This window comes from Homarus americanus, unplaced genomic scaffold (genome assembly GCF_018991925.1).
Source record: "Homarus americanus isolate GMGI-L3 unplaced genomic scaffold, GMGI_Hamer_2.0 scaffold52806, whole genome shotgun sequence".
Classification (NCBI taxonomy): Eukaryota; Metazoa; Arthropoda; class Malacostraca; order Decapoda; family Nephropidae; genus Homarus; species Homarus americanus.
In genome coordinates this window covers 7,077,914-7,090,121 of record NW_024720773.1, presented here as the reverse complement: position 1 = coordinate 7,090,121, position 12,208 = coordinate 7,077,914, and the positions used below count along the sequence as shown (strand labels likewise).

Sequence of the window (12,208 nt, the reverse complement as noted above, 5' to 3'; positions counted from 1 at the left end):
GTATGTACTGTATATTATTTATGGCCTCTTGGACTTTGTTGTGGCGTGGCAGAGATTAATCAGTAATCTGTGTCGTTGACGTTATAATGTTATTACTACGCTTCAACAACTAAGGTATTTAAGCGCGTCAACAAGGTTAGTAATTACTCTAGTCACAACAATAATTAGAATCCCCTATTGTTGGCCCTCTTAAACTTTTATTATGGTTCTGTGAAAGACTTTAAGTTAACCCAATTACAGCGAACTACACAAATTCGGAAAATATTGACTCAAGGAACTATAAAAATGATAACGTTTGTATGTGTTTGTGTGTGAAGCGATTGATATTTGAGCGGGAAAGTATACCATAGCGAAACACAGGACGTATATCAAAGCAAGTTGGATTTGGCGGAATGACAGAACTAAAATTATTCTCTGTTTGTGTATTATTTATTGATTATTTGAGTTTTTAGTATTCCTTTATAACACATACATGAGAGAAAATGATTAAAGATAAGTAAAGGGGACGCTGTATATTTTCAGTTCTTTCTTCGTTACATTGGAAAAATTGGTAACATGAACATATAATTGGGGGGTACATTCATCCATGGCTATTTTGAGATCTATTATTTATTTATTTTATTTAGTGTAGTAAAGGAAATATTATTAAGGTAAAGCGAGGGGGAGAGTGTTGCCTGAATATTCATATATCAACCGCGTCTTCCTGAATTGTGTGTGTCAGCCTCTGGAAGTGACTGACACTCTCTCTCTCTCTCTCTCTCTCTCTCTAAATGCGTTAACGTCCAGTTAACTGGGAACACGGGAACGCCATCTAACTGACCCATTTAATCTACGACATAAACACAGCGACGAGACCTAATAATGTCGTCTAAACTATTTCAGAGATTCTATTACAATAGCTACTACAGAACATCCTCTCATCTCCAACATGGCGTCGAGTGTACTACATCCTCTTACAGCATCCTCAAAAAAGCGTCCAATTTACACCCGAGACTATCTTCCTACCATATAATTTCTTTCCTCCATTCCTTCCCTAACGACGCTCTAAAAAAAAGGAGAAAAAAAGGAAAAGAATTATTATTACGGGAGTGTGAGAATTTGGTAAATGCTCGGCAGCGTCTCTCTTAGGTGCGAAATACTCACCACTTAACCGCGCCACCCAGTTTGTGAAGCGCATACGGCCGTAACTTGCTTTAAACCCGCCCGGCCACTCCAGCAAATCCTAATTTCAGCAATTTGCATCAAGTGCAGTTCAGAGTTACTGTTTTGGTTCAACGTTGAGCTGTTTTAAGTTCATCGTGTTTTTATTTCATTTGTATTTTGTGTGTGTGTGTGTTTTACCTAAATGCTTAATATTTTTTCGGCGTGCCTTTTTTCTAATGTTTTGATTCAATGCAAAGCTATTTAATATGTCATGTTTTTTTTTTTTACTTTTGAGGGTTTTTTGGCGTTTATTTCATATTTTTTGTATAGTGTTTATTTCCTGTAGGTAGTTATTGAAGATCATGTTTGGTGTTGAGGAGAGAGAGGGATGGTGGCTTCGTTAGTTTTATTTCATTTCGTTCACTTTAGTTTGTCTTAGTGTTACAGAGACCGTCTACTACTACTACTACTACTACTACTAATAATAATAATAATGCCGTCACTACAACTACTACTACCACTACCATCACCACCACTACCACACCACCCTCACTATTACCACCACCGCACCCCATTACCATCACCACCACTACCACACCACCCCCACTATTACCACCACCGCACTCCATTTCCACCACTACCATTAGTCATCAATATCACTTCAGCTATTTCACATTTAATTATACACGGAAGGTAATTTGCATATAACTCTAAGGCATTTAAATATATTTCTAATTAATAAAACTATGTACTTGAACTCCTATGTCTAGTGACCTCAATTAAAGCCTTTTTCTTGAAGAGTACTTACATGTGCAACAGACCCGTTAACAGGTAGTGGAAATGTTAACAGGAAGTATATTTGTTAAAAGAAGGTAAATTTAACGGAAGGTGGGCCCATTAACGGTTTAAAGCAAGTGCTTCCGGTAATAGAATATTTGTTAAAAATAAGTAGATTTAACAGAAGGCGGGCCCGTTGACGGTTAAAAGCAAGTGGATCCGGTAACAGGAAGTTTATTTGTTTACAGAAAAGTAGATTTAACAGAAGATGGACCTGTTAACAGGCTTGATCCTTTAACAGAAGTATATTTAAAAAAATAGATTTAACAGAATATGGACCCGTTCCAATTTTTTTTTTAGTATTTAACACGAAGTGGAGCCGTAAATTAAAAGTAGTTTCGTTAACCAAAAATATATAAATTAACAGTAAGTAGATTTAATAGACAAAAATATCTCTTAAATGAAAGTGGATTCGTTAGCAGAAATTAAATCCGTTAACAGAAAGTAGGTCAAGTAACAGAAAGTAGGTCGGTTAACAGGAAGTCGATCTGTTAACAGAAAGTAGTTCAGGTAGCAAGAAGTAGCAAGGCTAACAGAAAGGTCAATTTACATAAAGTGGAACCGTTAAGAGGAAGTAGGTCCGTAAACAGAAAGTATATTTAACAGAAAATATATGCTGTAACAGTAGATCTGTTAACAAGCCAGCAACAGCAACAGGGTTCCTTAACGCTGACAACGGAGATAAAAGTTTACGGCAGGAATTCATTAACAGAAAGGACCGTTAAGAAAAACAGGTCCGTTAACAGCAAGGACCGTTAAGAAAAACAGACCCGTTAACAGTAAGACCCGCCAACTGCGGTAATAAGCCGTTAACAGCAATAGATCCGTCAACGGCAGCAACAGACCTGTAAACAGCAAGAGATCCGTTAACAAAAAGAGATCCATTAACAGCAGGAGAGAGCCATTACCAATAGTAGGTCCGCTAATAGCCGTATTATTTAACTGAACTAAAAGATCCGAAAAATAGCAACAATAAACCCTTTAACAGTAATGACAGCCGTTAACAGAAAGGGCAAGAACCAAAGACAGTAAAATCCATTAACAGTAACAACGGAGGACTACCACAGAGGGAACTGAATAAGAGCACCATTAACAGCAAAAACAGCCCCGTTAACAGCAAAAACGGAAGTGTATCAATGATTTCGTGAAAATTATCTTAAATTACAACTTTTTAACATCAACTTCTCCCGTTAACAGTAACAACAGAGGAGTAACACCCACTTTATGAATAGCGAATATAAATTTTAAATTTAACGGTAATAAATTTCGTTAACAGTAAAAACAGTCCCGTTAACAGCAAAGTTTCTTTAACCAACAATTGCGTTAACAATAAAAAGTTTCATTAACGGTAAAAAAATCCCCGTTTACAGTAAAAACAGTCCCGTTAACAGCAACAATGGATCAATAACACTCACCTTATGGAAAGCAAATGTTAACAGCAGTCAAGGCACCCGTTAACAGAAGCGGGGGAGCGGATCCACATACACACGCACGGACACCCCGCCACGGTACTACTGTTGGTGTCTCACTATCTCACCTCTACCACCACCACACACACGCGCACGCCTCTCTCTCTCTCTCCCTCCCTCTCTCTCTCTCTTGTGCCTAATCTAAACTATCCTAACCGAACCTAACCTAACCTTAACCAAATCCCAACCTATTCTAATTCAACATAACCTAACCTAACCTTACCTAATCAATCACCGTGGATAATCTTTTAAAAGTTTTGTTATGTAATACCCGAAGATTCTATATAGAGTGTAGGATCTAAACGTCTAGGAGTATATCCAGATCACTCGAGGTAAGTTAAATACATACAAGTAAAAGTTAAATCTGTCAGTATTCATATACAGTCGTGTCTTAGAGGCTACTCCCGCCATCTGTTGACGGTATACAAAACTGTTCTAATAGTTCCTACATGGGATATTTTAAACAAATTAAACCAAAACCAAATAACTTCTTCAGATAAACCACTATATGTTCATCAATATTTACATATAATCTATACATTCAGCTATATGAAATAATACAATACATAAAATACAAAAATATATATATTAGTAAGGTAGATGACGGTAGTAGTCTCACTCCCTAATATGATTCTGCCAGAGGTAAACAAACAAGAGGTCGGTGATGCTGTCGTAGCTGTGGTGGCCTTAACTGTGAAGAATTTGTGTGGATTTGGGATAAATATATGATTAAACGACCAAGATGGAGGTGATTGTGGCTAACGTGGATAAGATGACCTTCGACATGGAGACCCAGCTGGAGGAACAAGTGGGGGCTCAGACACTGCCCTTCCCTGGCATGGACAGTGAGTGTGTGGCGTATGAAGCGATAGATAGAAGAGAGAGAGATAGGTATTTGGAGGAACAGATATTCTATAAAATTCACCAGACAAGTGTTCACTGATTATTTACTATGTAGTGGATATAGGTACGGCAGCCGTATTGACAAACTATTTTAATGGTTAGGTTAGGTTACATTTGATTAGGTTAGTCAGAAAGAAGGGGCATCTTAGTAGCTATTATGTATAGTCTGCCCACCATGCATGTGCATTTGGCTGCCGTACCAATAGACATAGGCGTTTCACATATGGTTGGTAGACATAGGTATTTCACATATGGTTGGTAGACATAGGTATTTCACATATGGTTGGTAGACATAGGTATTTCACATAGGTTGCTGTATCTTTATCCTGTGGCTATTTGTTAACACTATGAAAAGTGTTTTAATACTAAAGGTATTCTATATTTAAATTTTTTTAGTTAATAAATTATGCTCAAAGGGTGATAGATTCATCAGAAAACATGCAGCCAGTCACAGCATAAGAAGACAACAGGAGAAATATTAAATAGCAAGCTGGTCTTCCCAAATTACTGCTAACTTAAAGGTACAACTTAGGTGACAACAAGAGAACCGCCAGCACCACCATAATGTGGGCAGTGTACCTGAAGTACATCTAAATTATCATGTGCAGGTAAATGGTGACTTACTTTGATGAGTGACTCTCCCTGTGGCAGCAGGTCCCTGACAGTGAGACAATCAAGGCAATAATCCTAAGGAGTATTGCGTGTGGGACTGTAACACTGCTTGGGGGAAGAGAAGTGCTGAACATCATCCACCTCAAAAACTTGCCAGATAGGTCTGTATCCCAGCCTAATGCGAGCTCAGACACTATTATGTCTGTGAATCATAAGTCCACATCGACGATACTTGTATTGGAACGGAAGAAACTGATCATTGTGTCAAATAGATAGGTTACCAGGCTTTTCCTTATCCTGTGATGGGTTTGGGTTGTAGGGAGAAAAGCAGCAAGAGGTTGAGAACATAATCTCTTTCTGTAGCACAGGAGGGAGGGTGTAGATCCAGCATTAGGGAGAGCAAGACCATAGGCATTCTTAATGAGATTAACCAATATTATTTTGTACTAACCCAACATGTAATGGAATCCACAGAAATCCACGATTTTTACTAATTTGGGGATAATGTTAAAGGACAAGGATCCGGGTTATCCAGCCACCGAATGAAAGATCTCGCTAAAAGGAAGTGTGTTTTTTTATCTCAAGACTAAAGCAAATCAGGTGGAGGAGAAGCACTTTTCATATTCAGGTTTTTTCCCTTAAATAAAGATAGTTTCATGTGACTGTTGGCAAATGCAATGCACAATGACCAACTGACCCTGAATGCTCAGAGAAGAAACACTACTGTACCCAGCCAACAAATAATGAACATGACCTTCCTTCCTTTCTAAACAAACCTACTTAACAAAATATAACCTACTTATTCTCAAGTAAAATAATAATGCAGGCAGTCCCCGGGTTACGAATGAGTTCCGTTCCTGGGACGTTCTTAAATCTAAAATGTACGTAAGTTGGAACACGTACTATTTGCATACTGTACTTACTTCTAAAATCACTTAATTTGAGAGAAAAGAAAGTGAATGACAAAATTCAGTAAATGAAAGTAAAAAAAAAATCAGATAAATAAAATAATGTAAATTTAAAATTTAACCTCATTTGTAAAGGCAGATGTTCGTTAGTCGGATGTTCGTAACCTGGGGACTGCCTGTAATAATAATAATAATATACTTCCATCCTAGGATAGGTAGATTCTCGTCATATTCATTGTAAACTGATTAAAGCAAGCTGCAATAATATCTATGACAAAATCTTCACAAAGAGCAGTGTTCTTTACCTTATAAAACCTTGTGTCCCTAATCCAGATGGAAGATGTTGTCAGTAAGAAGTTGCTAGTGATTATGACAACCATCTCTTCCTCATTGACCACATTGAAGCCTCATGCATGCTCATTGTTTCCCTCGGCCACGTCATCCTCCTTACCTACCCTAACTACACCCCCCCCCCGTCCCCCCTAATCTTGTGTTAGTGGCAGTAACTCGTATCCCATGAGCTCATGATTCTTATCACATGTAGAGCCACTCAGCTTGGTGGTTCCTTTGAAATGTTGACACTCATTGACTGCGACTAAGCTTAACGTAGTACTCTGCAGTACTGGTAATGGAGGTAGATTACTGGTACCTTCACCTGACTGATAGGTGACTAATCCTGGTGCACTAATGAAAAGCAACCCATCTAATTTTTATAGCCAGGATTGTGTGACATTTTCATATTGAAGATAATGGGAATAATCAAATGCAAGGATTCTGATTGGTTTATCCAAATTCAACCCACAGCGGGTACAGTACAGTATGTTCGAATGTACTGAGAAGACTTGTACAAAAGTAACAAAGTAAAAGTACATTGATCAAGCTGAAAAGTTACTCAAATAAAAGTAAAGGTAAAAAAAAATTAAGGTACCCTGTAGCTACTTTTTAGTACTGTATTCAATTCCTCCAGAAAGTTACTTAGCTAAGTAAAGTAATAAGTACTGCTACTTCATTCCTGGACACCTTTGCCTTCAACACACCAAATAGTTTCTCCCTTGTAACCAGTAAGCTAGGGTCTACCCCAGAGATTATTTACAGTTTTGTTGTAGAGCAGAACGTGTAATACAGATACAGTACAGTTGTTAGAATGTTAAAGATTCTAGGATTGGATCATATATAACAGATCCTTAAATATTTTTATTATCTACCTGTTTTTAGAGGCAAGTACTGTTGAGGGTGGGATGAGCATAGGCATCTTATTCACTATCAGAAAGTAGGATCCCTTGCATAATTGCTGAAAGCTTAATTCATGGGATCCTTTACAGCTGTTCAACTTCTTTTGTTACAAATAGCCTGAGGTTGGTTATAAATGTTAAAATTAAGGTAAAAATTAATAGGTATACATTGGTATGAAAAGCTATTTCATAGACATTTAATTTTTCAGAATCCATAGCTGCAGTGTGTACATTTTATATGCGTGGGAACTGCAGCAAAAGTGTCAACTGCCCATTCCGTCATGTTCGAGGAGACAGAACAGTGGTGTGTAAACACTGGCTGCGTGGACTATGCAAGAAGGGTGACCAGTGTGAATTCCTCCATGAGTATGATATGTCAAAAATGCCAGAGTGTTACTTCTACTCTCGTTTCAGTAAGTATTGCCAGATTCAGATGGTCTCATTTAGAAATACTCCTGTACAGTACTGAACAAGCATGTATTTTTTTTTATTATTATATCTGTAATAGTAATACCTGTACTGTACAGCACAGTAATAATTTTTCACACCTGCCCACAGATGCCTGCCACAACAAAGAGTGCCCATTCTTACACATAAACCCAGATATGAAGATGAAGGATTGTCCATGGTATGACAGAGGATTTTGCCGTCACGGTCCTCAGTGTCGAAATCGTCACGTACGGCGGGTTCTTTGCATGAACTATTTCTCGGGTTTCTGTCCAGAGGGATCAGGCTGCAAATTCATGCAGTGAGTATCTTATAGTCTGTTATCGAATAATTAAATTGTTGCGTAGCTGTGAATTTGGAAATTCATACAGTAAATATTTTACTTAATATCTTACATCAGATAACTAAATTGTTGTTGCAATTTTATTTTATAAAAAAACACACCAATAAATGACATTACCTGTAGTGTACAGTTCAAATTTAGTGGTGAAATGTAATTATGATTGAATATTTTTATCTAATTGATTGAAGTTAACAATCTACCAATTTATTATATCTTAGCTCCATTAATCATGTCTCTAAATACAATACAGTGCCGAGCGTGACTAACTCACTGAGATAAATACAATACTCTTCTGTACTGTATATAACTAGCCTAAAAGAAGCAGTTTATGGCCATATTTTGGACTGCTGTGCTTAGCAACCTAACATACTATTGGTGACATCTCATGTTGTGTGTGAATATAAGTAACAAAATACCAGCAGAGCTCAACTTGATACTGTTGTTTTATTCTTCTTGAAGTTACCAGACAGTGTGACAGTTATCATTTATAACCGTGTCTTCTTTTTTCATGTAACCATTTCAATTTATTTACATCTTAATTACTAAACAAGGCAGTCCAATTTGGGCATTGTATTTACATTCTTATTATTTCACAAGGTGGTCTGATTTTGGTATCCATTATGATGGCTTTTACCTCAGAAATCTGTACATTACCTCTGTCATCAAAACTAAGATGATCATTTTCAAAGTACAATCTACTGGGATTTTCAATAATGGAACACGGAGTATCATCATCATGAGCATTGACCATGGCAGTTCCAGTTGGGTCAGTATTGGAAATAATTTACAGCATTATTTAATGTATAAAGTTGTTGCTGCAGTTGTGTATTACCTACAGTATATAATGTTGTTGTGATTCATACATAATTATTCAATGATATCCTTAATGCCGTCGTACACTATCCCTCCATTAACTCATGCACTGTTAGATATTTTCACTGATCTTCCTTGGTCTCCAGCATTGTATTCTTCCATTTGCATACACCAACCTTACTTAACCTGTTCTTGCTGAATCTGACCAAACCATGTTTTTCTTATTAATCCATTTCAAATTCATTTTCTTCATATCACTCATCACATTCTGATTGTTTTTTCATTTCACGTCCAGCCCGAGGTTTGAGCTGCCACAGGTGATGGACGACAAGCAGCTACCACACAAGAAACAGGGTATCACCTGTCACTACTGCGGGGAATCTGGTCACAAAGCCTCTCACTGCTACAGGGCTAATCCAGAACTGAGAGAACAAAATGCAATAATTGTGAGTAATTCTGCAGTCAATTGGGAATCCCTGTAACACTCTTTAGGGAAAACTATATAAAAATTTCTATAAAACAAAACAAAAAAACAATAGAAGAATATTCAGATGACATACAGTTAAAGGAAACAGAATGCAGGCCTGGAATTCACGAAATGGATGTTATTTTCTCCTGAGGGACATCATAGCCAGTTGGAAGGCAAATGTACCCATTGCCATTGTGGTCATCAGGACATTCCAAGCCTGTGTGTAGGAGAGTAGTGCACTTACGGGTAGGACAGACTTAGGGAAGTGTGGGTGGTTTTGGTACAATGTGATTGTGACCACAGCATATCAACATCAAAGGGAGAAAGGTATCCACTGTATTACTGTATTTATGATGTAATTTAAGTGAGCCTAATCCTGATAGATCCTAACTTAACTTAATCCAAATCTAATCTAACCTAAACTGTCTATTAGAAAGATTCTGACTCATTAGGTTAGGATTACATTTTTAAATACTGTAATTACCCGTATGAACTTAGGTGTACACACGGAGAAGATGCTTACTAAATATCTGTACTGATTTTTTTGAAGATTTTAAGGAGTTTGTATTAAGGGGAAAGTTATTATTAAGCACTGAAATTTGTCAACAATCCCTTCGAAATTTCAGACAAAGTATTTTAAGCCAATTCAAACTAAAGGGAAAGTTTTTGTCAAGTTTAAAATGATCAAGACAAGCCTCAGATTCATTAAAATATTAAAGTTTATGGATAATACTTAGGAGTGTTTGGCATCATGTTATCAGTTAGTCATTTCTAAGCCTAATATTTCATGCATTTCATTTTTATTGCAGAGTTTAGCTTCAGGTGGACCGAGGAACCAGCCAGGCAAAGAGAATTCCGGCCCTCCTATACCTCACCACATTGATAACAATCGCTTGGACAACATCATTTGTTTCAAGGTGACAGACATTTCGTTATTTGATATTCTTGTGATTTATGTTATTTTGTACAGTAACATATACATTTTGTGAGCATTTCTAGTGACTCAAAGATTAAAACTAATTTATTCTGATTTTGACATGTCCGCATAATTTACAGTCCTTTACATTAAAGTCTAATATCTAATCTGGGTATCTGCTGTACTATCTTTTACACTCATGTTATTCCTCTATCTTTTATTTTTATCTGGATATGATAGTTTAATGGTTCAAGGAATTATTGATATATGATTATCTGCCCAGCTGGTGACATGTTCCACTTCCCTGATAATTTTACCTTTATTCATAAGTAAATTAATGATTTTTTGAGTGTCATTTTTAGAAAATAATTGTAAAGTTTCTTGTTATAGATACAGTGGTCCCTCGGTTAACGAGCACAATCCGTTCCAGCAGGTTGCTCGTTAACCGAAAAACTCGTTAACCGAAACCATTGTTTTAATGGGTTTTTGGGTAATTGGTTCCAGCTCACCGAAAATTGCCTAAATTCAACAAAAAAGGTAGAAAAGTACACTTACTTTAAGGTGTGTATGTAGAAGGCTCCTGGATGATGATGATGATGATGATGGGAATTAGAATGGGGGTGGAGGAGAAGGGAGAAGAGAAGGCATTGGGGTGGAAGAGAAGTCACCCCATGGTGCCATTTCACCCATAAAATTTTAGTTCTCTTGGTGTATTTCAAGATTATTTTCTTTAAATCAACACTGCACTGCATTATATATTGTCAATATGTAAAATATATTTCAAAATGACCAATAATTTGCTTGGAAACACAGAAAAAAAGCGTTTAGTTGAAGAGAGTCTCAAGCAAGATGTTACCTCCACTGAAAACAGAGAGAGACTAACGCCTGTCTGGTGTGTTAACAGGCTGGATGGCACGCCAGAAACTAGTTTCTTTACCTTCAATTATGTTCAATAATTGTTAAAATGACTAAAAAAGTTAATATTAAACTTTTAAAATTATTGAATAGTATAAACTTCTTGATATTTACTAAAATAGTAAGGAACTTAAGCCCTAAAACCGATTACTGTATTGGCGGACTAATACTACAGCTGGTGGACCGCCAAATGCAAGCGAAAACATGTTGAAGTCGGCTCGTAAAAACTCGTTAATCGAGGGATTGCTCGTTAACCGAAGTTAAGAATCTTATGGAAGGTAAATCGTTAACCGAAATCTCGTTAACCAAGGGACCACTGTATAGAGGAATGACATTGAGGGTCCTTTCACACGTTATAATTTAATTAAATCTCCATATCACCATGATAAATGTACCTCCACACATTCAAATATTCCATTATCATGTGTTTTCCCTTGACTAATCTGACACCAGGTGAAATTACTTGTCCTCTTAGCAATAACTAGGACAGGGATACTGTACTGTATATCAAACCACAGACAGTTGATCCATTCCCATTTGCATGAGTTTATCTTTTAACTTTGTCATATCTTATTATTGTGTAGGATGGGTCAAGGGATTAGAAAGGAGGGAAATAATAAGGGAGAGTTGTAAATGACAAGTTTACAGTAACAGGAAAGGACTGAAACAACTAGAAATACCCATATATTCTTGTTCACATCCCTAACTTGCATTGAAATACTAACAAGAGTATATTTTCTCTTCCTCCAGTGTGGGCAACAGGGACACTTTGCCAACAGATGTTCAAAGGGGCAGTTTGCCTTCCTCAGCTCTGGTAACTAAAATTCAATGGAAATTTTTTTTTAACATTTAATTTATGATGATAATCTTTATTAAGATTTTTGATGAAAATAGATTATTTAATAACATTTAATACTATAAACATGGATTACATTATGTATGTTTCCTGAATGTCTGAATGAAAAAGTAAATATGAACTTCTACCTCATAGTTTTCTTAACACAATTTAGGAACTTTTTTCCTAATTACCCTGTACTGTATTGTACTCATGTCAAGTGGATCATATCAGTAGAGTGGTCAGTGCCATCTGTATTTGTGTATGTAATGATCTGTGTACAATAATACCCGTAGTTTTTGTGAACTTATCATACACAAATATGGCCTATACAAGCATCACTGTACTGTATACATAGCAGTCAAT

General features: G+C 36.7%; 1 protein-coding gene across 1 annotated transcript; it reads left to right on the top strand.

Annotated features, from left to right (window-relative positions):
• The first annotated feature begins 4,076 nt into the window (after positions 1 to 4,076).
• LOC121860963 (cleavage and polyadenylation specificity factor subunit 4-like) lies at positions 4,077 to 11,990 on the top strand. Its single transcript, XM_042358379.1, has 6 exons — positions 4,077 to 4,294; positions 7,314 to 7,517; positions 7,663 to 7,852; positions 9,003 to 9,153; positions 9,986 to 10,093; positions 11,758 to 11,990. Exons 1-6 carry the CDS (start codon positions 4,192 to 4,194, stop codon positions 11,827 to 11,829), a joined length of 828 nt encoding a protein of 275 aa, XP_042214313.1. The 5' UTR covers positions 4,077 to 4,191; the 3' UTR covers positions 11,830 to 11,990.
• The last annotated feature ends 218 nt before the right edge of the window (positions 11,991 to 12,208 follow it).